General features: G+C 35.3%; 1 protein-coding gene across 1 annotated transcript in view; it reads left to right on the top strand.

Moving 5' to 3' along the window:
• Positions 1-20,677: 20,677 nt before the first annotated feature.
• LOC142352211 (uncharacterized) overlaps positions 20,678-23,843 on the top strand; it is a 66,691-nt gene continuing 63,525 nt past the window's right edge. Inside the window, exon 1 of the mRNA XM_075404646.1 lies at positions 20,678-22,921. Coding sequence (XP_075260761.1) covers positions 21,877-22,921 — 1,045 coding nt within the window. The 5' untranslated portion in view covers positions 20,678-21,876. The remainder of the gene's footprint in view (positions 22,922-23,843) is intronic.

Below are 23,843 nucleotides of genomic sequence, written 5' to 3'. Positions count from 1 at the left end.
AATGATTTTTTGGCCTAGCTCTTCTACAAAAAAAGTTGTCGATACGTTGTTAAATTTCGAGCTCTGAAAACACCTATTAAGTGTTTCAACAGAAATCGTTTTTCAGTCTAGTCAAGGACTTATTCAATTAATTTGAGGGTCTAAGGAGGAGTGTCAACATTGGAATAGAGTATGATAGCGAATGATTTTTTGGCCTAGCTGTTCTACAAAAAAAGTTGTCGATACGTTGTCAAATTTCGAGCTCTGAAAACACCTATTTAGTGTTTCAACATAAATCGTTTTTCAGTCTAGTCAAGGACTTATTCAATTTATTTGAGGGTCTAAGGAGGAGTGTCAACATTGGATTAGAGTCTGAAAGCGAATGAATTTTTGACTTAGCTGGTCTACAAAAAAAATTGTCGATTCGTTGTTAAATTTCGAGCTCTGAAAACACCTGTTTAGTGTTTCAACATAAATCGTTTTTCAGTCTCGTCAAGGACTTATTCAATTAATTTGAGGGTCTAAGGAGGAGTGTCAACATTGGAATAGAGTATGATAGCGAATAATTTTTTGGCCTAGATGTTCTACAAAAAAAGTTGTCGATACGTTGTTCAATTTTGAGCTCTGAAAACACCTATTAAGTGTTTCAACATAAATCGTTTTTCAGTCTAGTCAAGGACTTATTCAATTAATTTGAGGGTCTAAGGAGGAGTGTCAACATTGCAATAGAGTATGAAAGCGAATGAATTTTTGACCTAGCTGTTCTACAAAAATAGTTGTCGATACGGTGTTAAATTTCGAGCTCTGAAAACACCTATTTAGTGTTTCAACAGAAATCGTTTTTCAGTCTAGTCAAGGACTTATTCAATTTATTTGAGGGTCTAAGAAGGAGTGTCAGCATTGGAAAAGAGTCTGAAAGCGAATGAATTTTTGACCTAGCTGGTCTGCAAAAAAAGTTGTCGATACGTTGTTAAATTTCGAGCTCTGAAAACACCTATTTAGTGTTTCAACAGAAATCGTTTTTCAGTCTAGTCAAGGACTTATTCAATTTATTTGAGGGTCTAAGGAGGAGTGTCAACATTGGAATAGAGTCTGAAAGCGAATGAATTTTTGACCTAGCTGGTCTACAAAAAAAGTTGTCGATACGTTGTTAAATTTCGAGCTCTGAAAACACCTATTTAGTGTTTCAACATAAATCGTTTTTCAGTCTAGTCAAGGACTTATTCAATTAATTTGAGGGTCTAAGGAGGAGTGTCAACATTGGAATAGAGTATGATAGCGAATGAGTTTTTGGCCTAGCTGTTCTACAAAAAAAGTTGTCGATACGTTGTTAAATTTCGAGCTCTGAAAACACCTATTTAGTGTTTCAACATAAATCGTTTTTCAGTCTAGTCAACGACTTATTCAATTAATCTGAGGGTCTAAGAAGGAGTGTCAGCATTGGGAAACAGTCTGAAAGCGAATGAATTTTTGACCTAGCTGGTCTGCAAAAAAAGTTGTCGATACGTTGTTAAATTTCGAGCTCTGAAAACACCTATTTAGTGTTTCAACATAAGTCGTTTTTCAGTCTAGTCAAGGACTTATTCAATTAATTTGAGGGTCTGAAGAGGAGTGTCAACATTAGAATAGAGTCTGAAAGCGAATGAATTTTTGACCTAGCTGGTCTACAAAAAAAGTTGCCGACACGTTGTTAAATTTCGAGCTCTGAAAACACCTATTAAGTGTTTCAACATAAATAGTTTTTCAGTCTAGTCAAGGACTTATTCAATTTATTTGAGGGTCTAAGGAGGAGTGTCAACATTGGAATAGAGTCTGAAAGCGAATGAATTTTTGACCTAGCTGGTCTACAAAAAAGTTGTCGATACGTTGTTAAATTTCGAGCTCTAAAAACACCTATTTAGAGTTTCAACATAAATCGTTTTTCAGTCTAGTCAAGGACTTATTCAATTAATTTGAGGGTCTAAGGAGGAGTGTCAACATTGCAATAGAGTATGAAAGCGAATGAATTTTTGACCTAGCTGTTCTACAAAAATAGTTGTCGATACGTTGTTAAATTTCGAGCTCTGAAAACACCTATTAATGTTTCAACAGAAATCGTTTTTCAGTCTAGTCAAGGACTTATTCAATTTATTTGAGGGTCTAAGGAGGAGTGTCAACATTGGAATAGAGTCTGAAAGCGAATGAATTTTTGACCTAGCTGGTCTACAAAAAAGGTTGTCGATACGTTGTTAAATTTCGAGCTCTGAAAACACCTATTTAGTGTTTCAACATAAATCGTTTTTCAGTCTAGTCAAGGACTTATTCAATTAATTTGAGGGTCTAAGGAGGAGTGTCAACATTGGAATAGAGTATGATAGCGAATGAATTTTTGACCTAGCTGGTCAACAAAAAAGTTGTCGATACGTTGTTAAATTTCGAGCTCTGAAAACACCTATTAAGTGTTTCAACATAAATCGTTTTTCAGTCTAGTCAAGGACTTATTCAATTAATTTGAGGGTCTAAGGAGGAGTGTCAACATTGCAATAGAGTATGAAAGCGAATGAATTTTTGACCTAGTTGTTCTACAAAAATAGTTGTCGATACGTTGTTAAATTTCGAGCTCTGAAAACACCTATTTAGTGTTTCAACAGAAATCGTTTTTCAGTCTAGTCAAGGACTTGTTCAATTTATTTGAGGGTCTAAGGAGGAGTGTCAACATTGGAATAGAGTCTGAAAGCGAATGAATTTTTGACCTAGCTTTTCTACAAAAAAAGTTGTCGATACGTTGTTAAATTTCGAGCTCTGAAAACACCTATTTAGTGTTTCAACATAAATCGTTTTTCAGTCTAGTCAAGGACTTATTCAATTAATTTGAGGGTCTAAGGAGGAGTGTCAACATTGGAATAGAGTCTGAAAGCGAATGAATTTTTGACCTAGCTGGTCTACAAAAAAAGTTGTCGATACGTTGTTAAATTTCGAGCTCTGAAAACACCTATTTAGTGTTTCAACAGAAATCGTTTTTCAGTCTAGTCAAGGACTTATTCAATTTATTTGAGGGTCTAAGGAGGAGTGTCAACATTGGAATAGAGTCTGAAAGCGAATGAATTTTTGACCTAGCTGGTCTACAAAAAAAGTTGTCGATACGTTGTTAAATTTCGAGCTCTGAAAACACCTATTTAGTGTTTCAACATAAATCGTTTTTCAGTCTAGTCAAGGACTTATTCAATTAATTTGAGGGTCTAAGGAGGAGTGTCAACATTGGAATAGAGTATGATAGCGAATGAGTTTTTGGCCTAGCTGTTCTACAAAAAAAGTTGTCGATACGTTGTTAAATTTCGAGCTCTGAAAACACCTATTTAGTGTTTCAACATAAATCGTTTTTCAGTCTAGTCAAGGACTTATTCAATTAATCTGAGGGTCTAAGAAGGAGTGTCAGCATTGGAAAACAGTCTGAAAGCGAATGAATTTTTGACCTAGCTGGTCTGCAAAAAAAGTTGTCGATACGTTGTTAAATTTCGAGCTCTGAAAACACATATTTAATGTTTCAACATAAGTCGTTTTTCAGTCTAGTCAAGGACTTATTCAATTAATTTGAGGGTCTGAAGAGGAGTGTCAACATTAGAATAGAGTCTGAAAGCGAATGAATTTTTGACCTAGCTGGTCTACAAAAAAAGTTGCCGACACGTTGTTAAATTTCGAGCTCTGAAAACACATATTAAGTGTTTCAACATAAATAGTTTTTCAGTCTAGTCAAGGACTTATTCAATTTATTTGAGGGTCTAAGGAGGAGTGTCAACATTGCAATAGAGTATGAAAGCGAATGAATTTTTGACCTAGCTGTTCTACAAAAATAGTTGTCGATACGTTGTTAAATTTCGAGCTCTAAAAACACCTATTTAGAGTTTCAACATAAATCGTTTTTCAGTCTAGTCAAGGACTTATTCAATTAATTTGAGGGTCTAAGGAGGAGTGTCAACATTGCAATAGAGTATGAAAGCGAATGAATTTTTGACCTAGCTGTTCTACCAAAAATAGTTGTCGATACGTTGTTAAATTTCGAGCTCTGAAAACACCTATTTAGTGTTTCAACAGAAATCGTTTTTCAGTCTAGTCAAGGACTTATTCAATTTATTTGAGGGTCTAAGGAGGAGTGTCAACATTGGAATAGAGTCTGAAAGCGAATGAATTTTTGACCTAGCTGGTCTACAAAAAAAGTTGTCGATACGTTGTTAAATTTCGAGCTCTGAAAACACCTATTTAGTGTTTCAACATAAATCGTTTTTCAGTCTAGTCAAGGACTTATTCAATTAATTTGAGGGTCTAAGGAGGAGTGTCAACATTGGAATAGAGTATGATAGCAAATGAATTTTTGACCTAGCTGGTCAACAAAAAAGTTGTCGATACGTTGTTAAATTTCGAGCTCTGAAAACACCTATTAAGTGTTTCAACATAAATCGTTTTTCAATCTAGTCAAGGACTTATTCAATTAATTTGAGTGTCTAAGGAGGAGTGTCAACATTGCAATAGAGTATGAAAGCGAATGAATTTTTGACCTAGTTGTTCTACAAAAATAGTTGTCGATACGTTGTTAAATTTCGAGCTCTGAAAACACCTATTTAGTGTTTCAACAGAAATCGTTTTTCAGTCTAGTCAAGGACTTGTTCAATTTATTTGAGGGTCTAAGGAGGGGTGTCAACATTGGAATAGAATCTGAAAGCGAATGAATTTTTGACCTAGCTTTTCTACAAAAAAAGTTGTCGATACGTTGTTAAATTTCGAGCTCTGAAAACACCTATTTAGTGTTTCAACATAAATCGTTTTTCAGTCTAGTCAAGGACTTATTCAATTAATTTGAGGGTCTAAGGAGGAGTGTCAACATTGGAATAGAGTATGAAAGCGAATGAATTTTTGACCTAGCTGTTCTACAAAAATAGTTGTCGATACGTTGTTAAATTTCGAGCTCTGAAAACACCTATTTAGTGTTTCAACAGAAATCGTTTTTCAGTCTAGTCAAGGACTTGTTCAATTTATTTGAGGGTGTAAGGAGGAGTGTCAACATTGCAATAGAGTATGAAAGCGAATGAATTTTTGACCTAGCTGTTCTACAAAAATAGTTGTCGATACGTTGTTAAATTTCGAGCTCTGAAAACACCTATTTAGTGTTTCAACATAAATCGTTTTTCAGTCTAGTCAAGGACTTATTCAATTAATTTGAGTGTCTAAGGAGGAGTGTCAACATTGCAATAGAGTATGAAAGCGAATGAATTTTTGACCTAGCTGTTCTACAAAAATAGTTGTCGATACGTTGTTAAATTTCGAGCTCTGAAAACACCTATTTAGTGTTTCAACAGAAATCGTTTTTCAGTCTAGTCAAGGACCTATTCAATTTATTTGAGGGTCTAAGGAGGAGTGTCAACATTGGAATAGAGTCTGAAAGCGAATGAATTTTTGACCTAGCTTGTCTGCAAAAAAAGTTACGATACGTTGTTAAATTTCGAGCTCTGAAAACACCTATTAAGTGTTTCAACATAAATCGCTTTTCAGTCTAGTCAAGGACTTATTCAATTTATTTGAGGGTCTAAGGAGGAGTGTCAACATTGGAATAGAGTCTGAAAGCGAATGAATTTTTGACCTAGCTGGTCTACAGAAAAGTTGTCGATACGTTGTTAAATTTCGAGCTCTAAAAACACCTATTTAGTGTTTCAACATAAATCGTTTTTCAGTCTAGTCAAGGACTTATTCAATTAAATTGAGGGTCTAAGGAGGAGTGTCAACATTGCAATAGAGTATGAAAGCGAATGAATTTTTGACCTAGCTGTTCTACAAAAATAGTTGTCGATACGTTGTTAAATTTCGAGCTCTGAAAACACCTATTTAGTGCTTCAACATAAATCGTTTTTCAGTCTAGTCAAGGACTTATTCAATTAATTTGAGGGTCTAAGGAGGAGTGTCAACATTGGAATAGAGTATGATAGCGAATGAATTTTTGACCTAGCTGGTCAACAAAAAAAGTTGTCGATACGTTGTTAAATTTCGAGCTCTGAAAACACCTATTAATTGTTTCAACATAAATCGTTTTTCAGTCTAGTCAAGGACTTATTCAATTAATTTGAGTGTCTAAGGAGGAGTGTCAACATTGCAATAGAGTATGAAAGTGAATGAATTTTTGACCTATCTGTTCTACCAAAAAAAGTTGTCGATACGTTGTTAAATTTCGAGCTCTGAAAACACCTATTTAGTGTTTCAACATAAATCGTTTTTCAGTCTAGTCAAGGACCTATTCAATTTGTTTGAGGGTCTAAGGAGGAGTGTCAACATTGGATTAGAGTCTGAAAGCGAATGAATTTTTGACCTAGCTGGTCTACAAAAAAATTGTCGATACGTTGTTAAATTTCGAGCTCTGAAAACACCTATTTAGTGTTTCAACATAAATCGTTTTTCAGTCTCGTCAAGGACTTATTCAATTAATTTGAGGGTCTAAGGAGGAGTGTCAACGTTGGAATAGAGTATGATAGCGAATGAATTTTTGACCTAGCTTGTCTGCAAAAAAAGTTGTCGATACGTTGTTAAATTTCGAGCTCTGAAAACACCTATTTATGTTTCAACATAAATCGTTTTTCAGTCTAGTCAAGAACTTATTCAATTAATTTGAGGGTCTAATAAGGAGTGTCAGTATTGGAAAAGAGTCTGAAAGCGAATGAATTTTTGACCTAGCTGGTCTGCAAAAAAAGTTGTCGATACGTTGTTAAATTTCGAGCTCTGAAAACACCTATTTAGTGCTTCAACATAAATCGTTTTTCAGTCTAGTCAAGGACTTATTCAATTAATTTGAGCGTCTAAGAAGGAGTGTCAGCATTGAAAAAGAGTCTGAAAGCGAATGAATTTTTGACCTAGCTGGTCTGCAAAAAAAGTTGTCGATAGGTTGTTAAATTTCGAGCTCTGAAAACACCTATTAAGTGTTTCAACATAAATCGTTTTTCAGTCTAGTCAAGGACTTATTCAATTTATTTGAGGGTCTAAGGAGAAGTGTCAACATTGGAATAGAGTCTGAAAGCGAATGAATTTTTAACCTAGCTGGTCTACAAAAAAGTTGTCGATACGTTGTTAAATTTCGAGCTCTAAAAACACCTATTTAGTGTTTCAACATAAATCGTTTTTCAGTCTAGTCAAGGACTTATTCAATTAAATTGAGGGTCTAAGGAGGAGTGTCATCATTGCAATAGAGTCTGAAAGCGAATGAATTTTTGACCTAGCTGGTCTACAAAAAAAGTTGTCGATACGTTGTTAAATTTCGAGCTCTGAAAACACCTATTTAGTGTTTCAACATAAATCGTTTTTCAGTCTAGTCAAGGACTTATTCAATTAATTTGAGGGTCTAAGGAGGAGTGTCAACATTGGAATAGAGTATGATAACGAATGAATTTTTGACCTAGCTGGTCAACAAAAAAAGTTGTCGATACGTTGTTAAATTTCGAGCTCTAAAAACACCTATTAATTGTTTCAACATAAATCGTTTTTCAGTCTAGTCGAGGACCTATTCAATTTGTTTGATGGTCTAAGGAGAAGTGTCAACATTGGAATAGAGTCTGAAAGCGAATGAATTTTTAACCTAGCTGGTCTACAAAAAAGTTGTCGATACGTTGTTAAATTTCGAGCTCTAAAAACACCTATTTAGTGTTTCAACATAAATCGTTTTTCAGTCTAGTCAAGGACTTATTCAATTAATTTGAGGGTCTAAGGAGGAGTGTCAACATTGGAATAGAGTATGATAACGAATGAATTTTTGACCTAGCTGGTCAACAAAAAAAGTTGTCGATACGTTGTTAAATTTCGAGCTCTAAAAACACCTATTAATTGTTTCAACATAAATCGTTTTTCAGTCTAGTCGAGGACCTATTCAATTTGTTTGATGGTCTAAGGAGGAGTGTCATCATTGCAATAGAGTCTGAAAGCGAATGAATTTTTGACCTAGCTGGTCTACAAAAAAAGTTGTCGATACGTTGTTAAATTTCGAGCTCTGAAAACACCTATTTAGTGTTTCAACATAAATCGTTTTTCAGTCTAGTCAAGGACTTATTCAATTAATTTGAGGGTCTAAGGAGGAGTGTCAACATTGGAATAGAGTATGATAACGAATGAATTTTTGACCTAGCTGGTCAACAAAAAAAGTTGTCGATACGTTGTTAAATTTCGAGCTCTAAAAACACCTATTAATTGTTTCAACATAAATCGTTTTTCAGTCTAGTCGAGGACCTATTCAATTTGTTTGAGGGTCTAAGGAGAAGTGTCAACATTGGAATAGAGTCTGAAAGCGAATGAATTTTTAACCTAGCTGGTCTACAAAAAAGTTGTCGATACGTTGTTAAATTTCGAGCTCTAAAAACACCTATTTAGTGTTTCAACATAAATCGTTTTTCAGTCTAGTCAAGGACTTATTCAATTAAATTGAGGGTCTAAGGAGGAGTGTCATCATTGCAATAGAGTCTGAAAGCGAATGAATTTTTGACCTAGCTGGTCTACAAAAAAAGTTGTCGATACGTTGTTAAATTTCGAGCTCTGAAAACACCTATTTAGTGTTTCAACATAAATCGTTTTTCAGTCTAGTCAAGGACTTATTCAATTAATTTGAGGGTCTAAGGAGGAGTGTCAACATTGGAATAGAGTATGATAACGAATGAATTTTTGACCTAGCTGGTCAACAAAAAAAGTTGTCGATACGTTGTTAAATTTCGAGCTCTAAAAACACCTATTAATTGTTTCAACATAAATCGTTTTTCAGTCTAGTCGAGGACCTATTCAATTTGTTTGATGGTCTAAGGAGGAGTGTCAACATTGGAATAGAGTCTGAAAGCGAATGAATTTTTGACCTAGCTTGTCTGCAAAAAAAGTTACGATACGTTGTTAAATTTCGAGCTCTGAAAACACCTATTTAGTGTTTCAACATAAATCGTTTTTCAGTCTAGTCAAGGACTTATTCAATTAATTTGAGGGTCTAAGAAGGAGTGTCAGCATTGGAAAAGAGTCTGAAAGCGAATGAATTTTTGACCTAGCTGGTCTGCAAAAAAAGTTGTCGATACGTTGTTAAATTTCAAGCTCTGAAAACACCTATTTAGTGTTTCAACATAAATCGCTTTTCAGTCTAGTCAAGGACTTATTCAATTAATTTGAGGGTCTAAGGAGGAGTGTCAACATTGGAATAGAGTCTGAAAGCGAATGAATTTTTGACCTAGCTGGTGTACAAAAAAAGTTGTCAATATGTTGTTAAATTTCGAGCTCTGAAAACACCTATTTAGTGTTTCAACATAAATCGTTTTTCAGTCTAGTCAAGGACTTATTCAATTAATTTGAGGGTCTAAGGAGGAGTGTCAACATTGGAATAGAGTATGATAACGAATGAATTTTTGACCTAGCTGGTCAACAAAAAAAGTTGTCGATACGTTGTTAAATTTCGAGCTCTAAAAACACCTATTAATTGTTTCAACATAAATCGTTTTTCAGTCTAGTCGAGGACCTATTCAATTTGTTTGATGGTCTAAGGAGGAGTGTCAACATTGGAATAGAGTCTGAAAGCGAATGAATTTTTGACCTAGCTTGTCTGCAAAAAAAGTTACGATACGTTGTTAAATTTCGAGCTCTGAAAACACCTATTTAGTGTTTCAACATAAATCGTTTTTCAGTCTAGTCAAGGACTTATTCAATTAATTTGAGGGTCTAAGAAGGAGTGTCAGCATTGGAAAAGAGTCTGAAAGCGAATGAATTTTTGACCTAGCTGGTCTGCAAAAAAAGTTGTCGATACGTTGTTAAATTTCAAGCTCTGAAAACACCTATTTAGTGTTTCAACATAAATCGCTTTTCAGTCTAGTCAAGGACTTATTCAATTAATTTGAGGGTCTAAGGAGGAGTGTCAACATTGGAATAGAGTCTGAAAGCGAATGAATTTTTGACCTAGCTGGTGTACAAAAAAAGTTGTCAATATGTTGTTAAATTTCGAGCTCTGAAAACACCTATTTAGTGTTTCAACAGAAATCGTTTTTCAGTCTAGTCAAGGACTTCTTCAATTTATTTGAGGGTCTAAGGAGGAGTGTCAACATTGGAATAGAGTCTGAAAGCGAATGAATTTTTGACCTAGCTGGTCTACAAAAAAAGTTGTCGATACGTTGTTAAATTTCGAGCTCTGAAAACACCTATTTAGTGTTTCAACATAAATCGTTTTTCAGTCTAGTCAAGGACTTATTCAATTAATTTGAGGGTCTAAGGAGGAGTGTCAACATTGGAATAGAGTATGATAACGAATGAATTTTTGACCTAGCTGGTCAACAAAAAAAGTTGTCGATACGTTGTTAAATTTCGAGCTCTAAAAACACCTATTAATTGTTTCAACATAAATCGTTTTTCAGTCTAGTCGAGGACCTATTCAATTTGTTTGATGGTCTAAGGAGGAGTGTCAACATTGGAATAGAGTCTGAAAGCGAATGAATTTTTGACCTAGCTTGTCTGCAAAAAAAGTTACGATACGTTGTTAAATTTCGAGCTCTGAAAACACCTATTTAGTGTTTCAACATAAATCGTTTTTCAGTCTAGTCAAGGACTTATTCAATTAATTTGAGGGTCTAAGAAGGAGTGTCAGCATTGGAAAAGAGTCTGAAAGCGAATGAATTTTTGACCTAGCTGGTCTGCAAAAAAAGTTGTCGATACGTTGTTAAATTTCAAGCTCTGAAAACACCTATTTAGTGTTTCAACATAAATCGCTTTTCAGTCTAGTCAAGGACTTATTCAATTAATTTGAGGGTCTAAGGAGGAGTGTCAACATTGGAATAGAGTCTGAAAGCGAATGAATTTTTGACCTAGCTGGTGTACAAAAAAAGTTGTCAATATGTTGTTAAATTTCGAGCTTCAAAAACACCTATTTAGTGTTTCAACATAAATCGTTTTTCAGTCTAGTCAAGGACTTATTCAAATAATTTGAGGGTCTAAGGAGGAGTGTCAGCATTAGAATAGAGTCTGAAAACGAATGAATTTTTGACCTAGCTGGTCTTCGAAAACAGAAGTGGATTTGTCGTCAAATTTTGAGCTCAAAAACTATAGCGTTTCAACAAAAATTGTTTCTTCTCTCTTTCTTTTCCTCTTTTTCTATCTTTCTCTCTCTCTCAGTCTGTCTCTCTGTCTGCTCTCTCTCTCCCTCTCTCTCTCTCTCTCTCTCTCTCTCTCTCTTCAGTCTCTCTTTTTTCTCTCACTCTTTCTTTCTTCCTCTCTCTCGCGCGCTCCTCGCCTCTTTTTGTTGCCTTCTGGGCATCTGCTCGCTTCTCTCTCTCTCTCTCTCTCTCTCTCTCTCTCTCTCTCTCTCTCTTCTCTCTCTCTCCAGTTTTCTTTGCTTATGGCAAAGTCCTTTTCTGCTTTTTAGGATTGCCTTCTGGGCAAATTCGGTCGTTCGCTCGATGTCACGGTCGTCCGGTTTCGTTTTGCTCGTTTTGCGCTCGCTCGTTTTCCGTTTGTTCGCTTTCAGGCTCTTCGTTTCCCGCTCGCTCGCTTTTCGCTCGTTCGCTTTCACGCTCGTTGTTTTCGTTTTGCTCTCGCTCGCTTTTCGTGTGTTCGCTTGCACGCTCGTTCGTTTTTGTCACGCTCATTTTGCGGTCGCTCGCTTTTCGCTCGTTCGTTTTCACGCTCGTTCGTTTTTGTTTCGCTCGTTTTGCGCTCGCTCGCTGTTCGCGTGCTTGTTCGTTTTTCGTCGCTGCTCTCGCTTTCCGCTTGAACCCCACCTCTTTTCTGAGTCCCCTTTCTTGTGCTTTTAGATGTTCATATATATGTTTGTTTGTTTGTTTCTTCAGCGCGATAACCCCCCGCCCTTGTTTGTGACCCCTTCGCGCAGCACAATACCCCCCGCCCTCTCTCTGCCCCCTTTCTTGTACATTTAGATGTTCATTTATATGTTTGTCTCTTTCTTTCTTTAGCGCGATAACCCCCCGCCCTTGTTTGTGACCCCTTCGCGCGGCGCGATAACCCCCCGCCCTTGTTTGTGACCCCTTCGCGCATTAGTCTTAGCTATTTAGGGTCTTTGTTTTTTTTCTTTGGCGGCTAGGTCAGGTGCGCTCCTTAAGGAGCACAGTAATGCGCCGGCTCTAGTCCTCAAAGAAGCTAAAAAGGCCCATGCAAAAGCTAAGACAAATTTACTGCAGCAAAAACCTGAACGCAAAAAATCGGAAAAATATGTAAGATAAGCGGTGAATTTATGTAAGTTCACCGCTTGAGTAAGCTGCGGTCATATAAAAATTCACCGCAAAAATTGGAAAAATATGTAAGATAAGCGGTGAAAAGTTAGTTTTTCCACCGCAAATTTCGTACATAATTTTGCGGTGAAATGCGGTGAATGCGGTGAAATTATGTAAGATCACCGCTTGCTCTAGCGGTGATCTTACATAATTTCACCGCATTCACCGCATTTCACCGCAAAATTATGTACGAAATTTGCGGTGAAAAAACTAACTTTTCACCGCTTATCTTACATATTTTTCCGATTTTTCCTCGACCCGGGAAACTAATGCGCAGCCAAGAGACATAAAATCATCATTTCAATTATAATTGAAGAAGAAAGTCTTCGTCGTCCGATTGAAGAAACAGACTTCAACCTTCCAACCAACCTCTCTATCCTCGTGTCTGACCACTGAAGGCTCCCCCTCGAATTTACGTATTTGAGAACTTTGGAAGAGAAATGAGCAATTCAGTTTTCGATACTGAATTCCGAATATTGGTCTAAAATAAACACAACAAAATTTGAGATAGTGAAACGAAAAAAAAAACTGAGAACTTTATCTCATCTATAAATATGGCTGTCAAACTCAATTTTGGTAAAATCAATCAACAAATATTTTATACTTATAGCTGGGTTTTGACTAAATTGATGGAATTTGTAATTTTGTCTTTCATTTGTGACACAATAGCCGGCTATGGGTAAATTAAAGTCTGTAATCCTAACCTGTAATCTAGTTGATGAACGCATCCACCGAAAATTTCAAGTAACCAAGTTGCTCTAAGATTGATATACTCAAAGCATTGACTGCCATGTGGTCTTCTTTTGATCGTCGCAATGAAAGTTGTTTTTTGGTTTGATTTTAAAGTTTCATCGGACAACTTCACTGTCGTTAGAGATGATGCTAGCAATATATTTACTCGGATGCCTTCCTTAGCAAAAGAACAATTTCAGTGGACTTCCCAGCTTTCCCATCTGCGGAAGGACTTGATGCGGATGTTCTGAAATATGATTGATGATCACTATAGACGATTGTCCCGTATATTGAAATATAGGCTGCCAAAAGTTATGAAAGGAGATAATCACGTGTTATCATATTTGGGAGTGTTACTTTGTATAGCTTGCCTAGAAGAAAACTCAAATCAATAGCAACTGAATTATGACTGTAATGTATAAATTTAAAACAAAACCTGAATTGAAACAAAACAACAAATTATCACAGATACTAATTACGAGAGAACTTGAAATGGTAAAAACTGGAACTCAACCACAACTTTTGCGTCTCAATTGAAATCTAATGTCAAAAAGACATTGTAGCTTGATAGCTTCATGTTTTCTGCATGTCAAAAATAGTTATCAATGAATTGTTGTTCTAAAATGTTCAAAAATATTCAAACTTCCAGTTTAATTTACTATATAGTCTCTCTTAGGCATTACAGGTTGCTAATGTATTTGATGGTAATCAGACCTTAATTTAATGGGTATACAAAACAAAGGCAAAAATGAGTCTTCAAAAACCTTCAACAAACGGTATCTTATCTCAACGCTTGGCTGGTGAAATTAAATTTATTTGCTTGATACTAAATCTAAACATAGAATACTTGAAGACAAAATTGAATCAAAACCAGCAATTGTCTTTGCCAGAACAACTGAAAATCCTCAATGAGTCTATCAAAATAACTCTAAGAAGAAAAATGGAATTAAAAATTTATCATCTAGATGTACAAAGCATTCTTAGCAAGAAAGAACTACTACGCAAGATCTTGGTACTAACTGCTTTTTTTGTTGCACAGAAACATGGCTTTGTGAGTTTGATGATAAAAATGTTTTCAATACTGACAAAGAAATATAATGTTGTTTGAGAACTGACCGTAATTTGCCGGCTGGGTACGAAATTGAAAAAATGAGGTTGAGTTATGATGCTTGTGTCAAAGGTTTTATCACCAAAAATTTGTAAAGATTTGAATCTTTTTACTGGGAAACTTTAGAGTATATGGGTCTCATTGGAAACACCAACTTGTCCATCCTTACTAGTGAATGTTACCAATAACACCGATAAACAAAATAGCACTGAATTTTTGGACCAACTTGCAATTAAGATTGATAATGCAATTACGAAAAACGAAAAGTTAAATTTTCTGGGTAACAATAACGTTAACTACTTAGATACCTTGGAAACATCTAGGCTTGAAACAGTAATACTTCCTTGATATTTGTATATAGAGAACCCAACCATTCCAACTCGTTTAAACCGGAGGAACAATACCAAAAACTTTATTGATTACATTATTACTGACTGTTCAATTATAAACGAAATTTTAATTTATGATAGCATAGTAAAAAGTGACCACTTGGCTACTCTATGTCTGATAAGGCTTCATGTAGAAACTTAAAAGGTACAAGTTCTGAAAAAATTTTTGATAAAAAGGACTATAATGCGCTTGATTTTGAACACTGCCTAGAACAACAAATTTGGCGAAAAATATCTGTTCAGGACAAATTGGATTCAATGCAACAATTTTTCACTGAGAATTTTACGATAGCACTTTTGAAAAACTCTCCGCCTAAAATCTGTTTTATCCGAAAGGACAAAAAATTTTTACATTAACAGACAAATTGTTAACTAGAAAATCAAGATAATTGATGGTCGATCGAGATATGTTTTTGGATGATAAAGACTATGAAAATTTCCTTGATCTAAAAAACTAGTTTCGTTTTTCTAATGACAACGATTTCAACAGATTTCATAGAAATCTTATCGAAGTAGCAGAAAATGAGAGAAAAAAAGCGGATGCTGATAAATGAAGTGAGAAAATAAAACCCAGAATCTATAGTTTGAGAAATGTATTTGATGATTATGTAACACAAACAAAAAAATTGCTAACCTGTTCAACTCTCATTTCTCTACACTTGGGAAATTCCAAGACCTTCAGCAACCACTACAGATTTCTGGGATATGCAATCCTAAACAAAAACTTTTTAGCTTTCACTATGTAACGGAAAAAGAATGTCAAGATGCAATTAGAACACTGGGGTGAAACAAACCAATCGGACAATCAAACATTCCTGCATGGGCCACTAAAGACTCAAGCTCTGTCATTGTACCTCCTGTAAACTTTCTTGCAAACTACTGCATCAAATTATATTGCTTCCCCAATGAGCTTAAACAAACACATGTTGCTCCACTGTACAAGAAAGATGACCGTGAGGAACCTGATAACTATCGTCCAATTTCCATATACCCATGCCCTTCTAAGATCTTCGAGATCATCTTGAGGGGTAAAATTTGTCAGTACGTTCACGATAACAATTTACTAAGCAAAAATCTGTATTGTTTTAGGAAAAATTTTTCAACCATCGATTCCCTATCACTTTGCACAGAATTCATCGAAAACAATAATAACATGAACAGTTTAGTCACAGCAGCATTTCTTGACCTATCAAAAGATTTTAATTCTAATAATTACGACTTTTTGGATATCGAGTTAGGCAACTTAGGTTTTAATGAGAGCTCAAAAAATCTCTTAAGAAGTTTTATTACAAACCGCCGCCAATCCGTTATCCTACAAGATTGCATATCAGATGAACCAATGTTTCAAAGAAGTGTACCACAAAGACAGTATTTGGCCCGCTTTGATTTAATCTGTAATACCTCTAAAACTGAATTCATGATATTTGGTAAGAGCAAGAGAAAAGATTTCGCAGAACAGATAATTATGGTTTCAATTCCAATAGATGAGAAACCTGAAGTAAAAATTTAGGGGTTCACATAGACAGCAACTTAACGTTTCAGGAAGAAGTGAAACATGTCCTACGAAAAATGGCCCGAGGAATAAAAAACAATTTATGCTATTAGAAAATCAATTCCACAAAAACTATTGATACTTTTCTTAAGTGGCCTGGTATTAAGTCACTTGCACTACTCAGCAGTTATCATTCGCGCAATTGAGCAAAATTTAATAGTATCTCTTGACAGACAGCTTAACAGGTCATTACGAGCAACTATTTATAGAAAAAGTTTGAATTTGTTCAAGTTATTAAATGCAGTCGGAATATAATCCTCGTGAAACTCTTTTTAAAAACAAAAAGATTTAAATACTTTGGAAAATAAAAAAACAGTTACGACCTGCGCCAACATGTTATGACCTCCCTTAATCACCTGGAATCCTCATGATTCTAAAGGACAAAAAAATTTGCAAAAAAAATTTTCCTCTACCAAAATGCAAAACTCTTATTAGATTAGCGATACTAGATTGGAATGAACTACCAAGAGAAATTAAAATCAAACAAGACAAAAAAGTTTCTTCTGCTCTGCTTACAAAAAAACCCTTTTTTGTGGAATGTTACTTGTTCGACATGGCGTGACTTTAGATTTGGAAAAATGAATTAGAACTTCTGTTTACTAGTTGGGCTGACATTATAAACTTAATGAATTAATTTTTTATTTCGAGATATGCGACTTAATTTGAATTAACTTAAGTTTTCTGTTGTAATATGTAAATGTTAAATCAATTTAAATAATTACACTGCCGGACTAACATCAATCGTATACTCGTTGATATGACTCGGAATTCAGCGTTTTTTATATTATATATATATATATATATATATATATATATATATAAATATATGTATGTATGTATATAATATTATATAACATATATATGACGATAGATCAAAGCGAGGGGACAGCCAACTTGCCCGGTTATAACAGCTATACTGTGTAAAAGACGGCAGTTAGTGATCAACTGGCCACAACAAAAGATGGAGTTTGTCACCGACGTTGCTAAGGCTATCTCCCGTTTTGTACTTGACCGCGATGTTCTGGTTATTAGCCACAATATTCAAAATGAAAACCTACAGTCAATTCAAAACTTTCTTTTAAAAATGCTTCAAAACATGTGCTGAAGAGTTAGTTATCTTTAACAATTTGCAAATAGTTAGACCAATTATTTCGAATAAATTTGAAATTTACCTTTTTGTAGAAATTTTATTTTCATCTATATCCTCTGCAAATATGTATTTTTCTTCTTTTTCTCTTTAAAGTTTTTGATTTGTGAAACATATGCCTTTTTTAGGATAAAATATTCAACGCTTTAATAAATAGGCAAGAAGCAGAAACTTCAAAATAAGTACAAAAAAATAAGATAGCATATTTGTGCCACCTGGTTAGAAATCCCCACAGTAGTTTTAGAGCTAATGGTTTTGTCTGCAAACGGTCAAAAATTATAAATCTACAAGCGTAATGAAAAAAAAACAAAGCAAGTCAGAAGTTACGATACACACTAATTTTTGCATAGGTGGTTCCGCCATTATTGCAGAATTGAGATACCTTCAAATTAATGAAAATTAGTAGACAAGACCTGAAATACTTTTTTTGCTTAATTTAGGTGTTCAGTTTTTGCACTAAATGTGTATGTTTTCCAAAACTGCGCCAAATTTTCTGCTCGCTTTCGAGCATGTAAAATTGGTTCAAAGGTTTTTTAACTGAGCATATAGAGATGGTTTAAATCTTTAAATTTTGAGCATGTAAACGTGGTTTAAGAAAACTGATTGAACATATAGAAGTGAGTTCATCATATGTCACCCGGTAGGTTAAATATATCAAAACGGGTAGGTTGAAAAACTTTTTATGTCAAAGTAAAAGCATTTAGAGAGTTATTTGTAAAGAAAGAGAAAGAGAGAGGTGCGTTAATCCTCAGAATGTGATTATCGTTCAGATCACATAGATTTAAAATTATAGTTTCTGTTTTGATTGTTTTCGAAATGCTGGCAAATCCTTTGTTTTGTCGGAAAAATCCCCCAAGTGTGTTCTTTCAGTAAAAAAGCCAATAGATATGTCAATGGACACCAATTGAAGGAATCCTCAATTTTGTAATTATCCTAATTTGATGACCAGAATATTTTCATCAGCCTAGCTGTGGTAAAATTTTTGAGTTAAAGGTTTTCAGAAGAGGATCAACCTGTCAACAATCACAAAAGATGATGGGGAAATTTTTCTGAAAAAATCAATAAACACATGTCAATGGACACCTGGAAATAGACAACTTTAAACAGCCACTGGTAAACAGATGCAAAAAACTGTTGAATCATATCAGTTGAATAATTTATTTTGTTGAATTTAATTGGAAACCACTCATTAATTAAAATTAACAATAGAAAACGGTAATTGTTTCAAATATTTTTTTTGAAATGCTTCTTTTAGTGTCTGAATCTTTTTTGTCTCAGGGTTTATCTGGGGAAAACACCTTTGAAAACCGCAAAAATTACTAAAACAACTCATTGAAAAGTTTCAAAAGTTTAACTTCAACCGAATACCACTCACTAGTTGAAATTATCAACAAAAACAATTATCAATTCATTTGGGATGTTAAATACCTATTTTGAGTTTAAGTGATCATGGACAGACAAGAGGAGTTTTTACATAAAAAATTTTGTTTTATATACGAACAGTTAATCACATCAGTGAAATTGCTGTTTTTATTATATACTTAACTGCTATCAATTAAAAAATCTTTAAACCACATTCACATGCTTGTAAGCTCATTAAATAGGCACAATCGCAGATTCTAGATACATTCAGTCCTGATTAGAGAAGTGCAAAAAAGGGATAGCTAAATAGAGCAGCAAAGTTTTACTTGGCACGCGAAAAATTGGTTACAAAGCTTATTCCGCGGTTGAAATTTGGAAAATTTTACAATTTTGTATTAACATATAGGATAAACGAAATGGAGGTAAAGAAATCTGGCAGTTTTACGCAGACGATTTGGTTTAACTTCTGCGGCGTAACGACAGCCGTTGAGATTGAGGGGTCGGAGCCCTAGTTATGGTCATGTTGAAATGTTTTGCAGAAGTCTATCCGTATTCTTCACATAAGCAAAAATGGGCCTGAGCCAGAAGTGCTTCCAGTCAGGGGTCTGCTTTATCCTGATCTGGGATTTTCCAATTAGGCAGCCTGGTTTGTAAACTTGCAATTTTGAAAAATAAAAAACTTTTGATAGTTAAATGGTGGCAAGCCAGGATTACAAGCCTGACTCTCGGACACTTTTTGTTTGTCGAGGACGCCATTTATTTTCGAGTCACTTTTTCCAATAGTTATTTTTCGTTTGTTGATGCCTGAAGGCTGCTCTGATGAGATGAAAATTTTTTTAAGTCGGAACTTGACATTCGAACTCCAGGCGGCGAGAGGATACTAACTATAAACCTCAATTTATAATAACAAACCGACAAATTTGCCTAATTTAAAGCTTGGTCTATCCTCAAAGTTTGTAAAGCATATTATATATCGCCGTGACCACATGTTTTCGGTCATTATAAGTCTCAAGACCCTCCCTTTGGCTTTAACTTTTGGATAATTAACTAAACGTGTATTTTTGGGTATTCCATGACAAAAGTCTGACAAATAAGTGCTAAGCGTACATGTGAATGAAAATACAACCGCGTTATGACAATTGAGTTGAATTAACATACACTAATGACACAGAATGCAAGAGCCATGAGCTATGGTAAGAAATGGGCCATAACGGAAACCATTACAGGGCAAAATTTGGTCGAGCGACTTCTCCAAGATTGTGTACTCAACTGGCCGAGTCATGTTTTGCCAGCACTCTACCTGGTTGTTTACACTTTGGCAAAGTTTAATTGGCAAAGCGTCTGGGCTTGTTTTTAGAACCCAAAAGTGAAAACATACTTTCAACCCGGACATACACGCCTAGAACATAACATAGCTCAGTAACTCCCAGAAACTTGTTTTCATTTCTTACGTAAATTTTAATTCTCACTCATAAGCGAATTTTCTTTTCTGGTTTTATCTTATTATGAGTAACTTTCGTTTCTGAAATTTCACTTAGAAATTAGAGCGCGATTTAAGACAAAATGGCTGAAAAGCTGCTCTATATATCTGTTCACGCTTTTTATTCGTGGGAACTGAAACGTGATTTGTAAGTCATACTTTTTGGGTCATAATTTAATTGATCTCTTTTGAAATTTGGAACATTTCGTTGGGAAAAGGTTTTGAATTATATTCGAGATTATAAAATTTTGACACAATTGTTAATCATATCGTTTTATTGCGCCTATTTAAATTTCACTTATTCGGGTATAGTAATTTTTATTACAAAATCCTGTAACTGAACGTAAAACAAATATTTGTTAAAATATTTCACTTTAAGTTTATATCGCATTTCCGTTTTTAAGCAGTGATTAATTTCTCGGCTGATTATTAAGTTTGCTCTAAATATTTTCCGGAGATATCATTATACCCACAAAATTGGGTCTAAGAATTGTTAGAATTACTCAAACATTAAAAGATCAATAGTTGATTGTTCCATAAGTTTGTCAAGCCATTTGAACTTTTTCTTAGCCGAACTTTGTCAATTAACTTGAAACGAAATGCGGTTTGAACAGTAACAACATATAGAAACGCACCATCGTTTTAGTTTAGAATTCGCGAAATTTAAGCAGCTGTTCGAACGTTTCAGAATCTAAGTTTGGCAAAATCGACTTTGGTAAGTGCATTTTGAAACTCAGTTTGTGTGTTTCGCGCTTTCTTGATGTAAGTCTTAATTCGTTCAGCTCAGAATTATATGTGGTTTAGTTTTGCGGTATGGTTTGTATGTAATTTGTGGGGGGCTTTTGTTCAAATATTTGATGGCAAACACTGACTAAAACTAAACAAACGGGCAAAACGGAAAAGCGTTCTTAGCCTAGCAAATGTTTCGGTGTTTATAGTACCTTATTGTGTTGAATGTTTACGAGTCGAGTCATTATTATATAAACCAGTCATTAGCTCTAATGCTCATCATGTACGTCATTTATATGTTTACGATTTCGTGACCATAACTTTATAAACTTTATAACCATAGCCACCGACATCATGTTGATGCCAAAACGAAAACATTATCGACATTTGTTTACAGTTTCGAATAAACAAAAACAATTGTTTGTTTGAGTTTTGTTGTCGCGGTCGGCATTTAGAGTTTATAAACATTCGAGTTCATTTTCAATATTAGCTGCTGAAAGATCACTTAATCTTTCTTGTTATATTATTGCTACTATAATTTTCCAACAGACAGGAATAATATTTTGGAACAAGTTTCAATATTTATTCACCGCGCGCATCTTCAATTAAAATTATTCTTTATAGCCAGAAACAGACAAAAAAATATTCTCAAGTCGAATTTTTGCTAAGCTTATATTTTTGGAGCCAATAAAAATCTAGCGAGCAAGAAACAGTATATAATCGTGTATTGTATTTTTAATAGTATATATTTTCAAATATTCCTGCATTTTATTTTGCAAAAGGATTATTTAGAACTGGTGGATTATTTTCAAGTCTTTTCCTAGCCTTATCCCCGCTACTATATCATTTCTCTCTCACTTAGCTTGTAATCGCTTAATTCCTTTAAATCGGATGCGCATTTGGTGATAAAATCTATTTATCTCCTATTTATCACTGTAAACACTGAATTAAAGCTAATCTCAGCTGATAAATCAACCTTAAATTTCAAAATTACCAAATTATAATTTTCCTGCTAAATTTAACTTCTGATTTCAGTTAGCTTAACTTCAAAGCTAACTTGATTAAATAAATTAGTAACTCGAATTTCTGCAATTTATAAACATTACAAATAATCGCTGGAAGAAATTAATTAACCGAAAGTTCGAAATGGATAATGGCGTTGGAGTCTACACAATGGCCCAATAACAACAACAACAATATTTCCCACTTAACTCAAAATACTTACCAGTGGAAAACAACCTCTTTTGATCCCGAATTTTCTAGGGAAAAGTTAAACTTCACCGAGCAAAGTTCATTTTCGAAACAACTTCATTTTGATAATTCGGCGTTTCTAAGCGTACAAGAACTCACTTTTTCTCCCGGTGGTCAATTTCAAGTTCCCAGCAAAGAAAACAACGCTAGTGTAAACAAAAACAGCACTGAAACGCAATCAAACGTAGCCCCAGGCAACCATCTTTTCCCAAACGCGGCGGTGGAAGCAAATTCAGCCTCAGGCGGGCAGAACGAAAATAGCGGTAGCAATCACAACACAAACGGGGATCCAAGACTAAATTCCCGGTACTTTTCCAGAACCTCTGGCGCTTTGAACATTCCAAGTGTTACAAACTCCGGATCTGCCAACAGAAATACGCAGAACGATATCTACCCAGTTCAAGCCGGAAATTTTGGTGCAGTCCGTTTTCACAGTGCCTCTGTAAGTGTTTCTGGACCAAACGGCCTAAACCCGGTAGGAATATTCGGGAGCGGCCGCAGTGAGAATATTCTAGAAGGTGTGAAAAGAGAAGCGGCTGAAGGTAGCGAGCAGCATCAGCAGGAACCTCCTGAACTACAGTCATCAGAGCTGGATATTTCAGCATCAAGTTTGGCGTCTCTCAGTGCGACCGCAACGCCTTTGCAACTAAGCAGCACTACAACCACTACAACCCCAAATCACCTAGGCAACAACCCCGGCCATCACCATCATCAGTACCCGACTAGTGCCAACATCATCAACAATCCCAGTTCCGGAGTGGTCGTGAGCAACAGTCGGAAAAGGCCCCTGGAAGCAACTGAGCGGACGTCTGGAACTCCTCCAGTTGCGTCAGCAGCAGCGGCCCTAGTGCTTTCTGGAGGCGGAGTAGTTGGTGTTGGTGGTGCACCCCACGTCTTATCCTCCGAAGACCTGGACCAAAACAGCCCCAAACGACACAACATGGAGGGTTAGTTATCTCAGGAATAAATATCAACTGCTCTGTTAATGAATCACGCATTTCGTCACCCAAGCTCAGGTGCTTGACCAGAGTCTTCTGTTTTTGTCACACCCCATAATTTCGCTGCATCAGGTAAGTGTAAATGCCTCTTGCATTTAATTGTACATAAGAGTGTATGAAATGCAAACAACATGCTATTACATGTACAAGTGAAAGGCACAAATTGACGGGGGAGGGGGGGGGGCGTGTTTGACGATAATAAAAAAGAAAAAAAAAGATTCCATCCCGAATGACCAAACGGTCTTTGAGCCGATTCACTTGAAAGTACAATCTAAATTTGTACTCAGAATCCAGCACCTCGTTCACTCATCGAACTCTCTTAATAACCAATAACTCAGTATAATTGAACTACAGTCGGTGCCGGGAAGTTGTTGCCCGGAATTGAGTCTCGGAGCATTTCAGCGCTGAACCAGAATATTTCAAGAGTAAAAGCTTAATTCAGCTCTGAAACATTGCTTCTCCAGAACATTTTAAGTTTCTTTATGTGCCGCGTTTCTTCATTATGGTTATATTGAGGTCAAAGAGTTCGTCCAGGCTTAACTTATCCTTTATATCAGGAAAAATACTCATAGCCCAAAATAAAGTCAGCAGAATAATGACATACCTTTGTAACTTATAATGGAAATTACTTAGTAGTATACATACTATTTATGCATAAGCTAGTTTTTAGGTAATTACCACAAACACCAGTTAGCTCAGTGGTTACCTCTTTCTACGCAATGTAAATGTTACGAGTACCCACGCGGAAGTTCTAATGGCAAATAATGCAAACCTTTTTGGCGGGAGTGAAAATGAACATAATTTTTCTTCATGCACTAAATTTTACTCAAAAATCAAGGCCACTATGTCCTAAAAAATGATAATGTTTGAG

This window comes from Convolutriloba macropyga, chromosome 13 (genome assembly GCF_964194025.1).
Source record: "Convolutriloba macropyga chromosome 13, txConMacr16.3, whole genome shotgun sequence".
Taxonomy (NCBI): Eukaryota; Metazoa; Xenacoelomorpha; order Acoela; family Convolutidae; genus Convolutriloba; species Convolutriloba macropyga.
The sequence above is the reverse complement of the archived record's forward strand: the minus strand, read 5'-3'. Positions and strand labels throughout refer to the sequence as shown.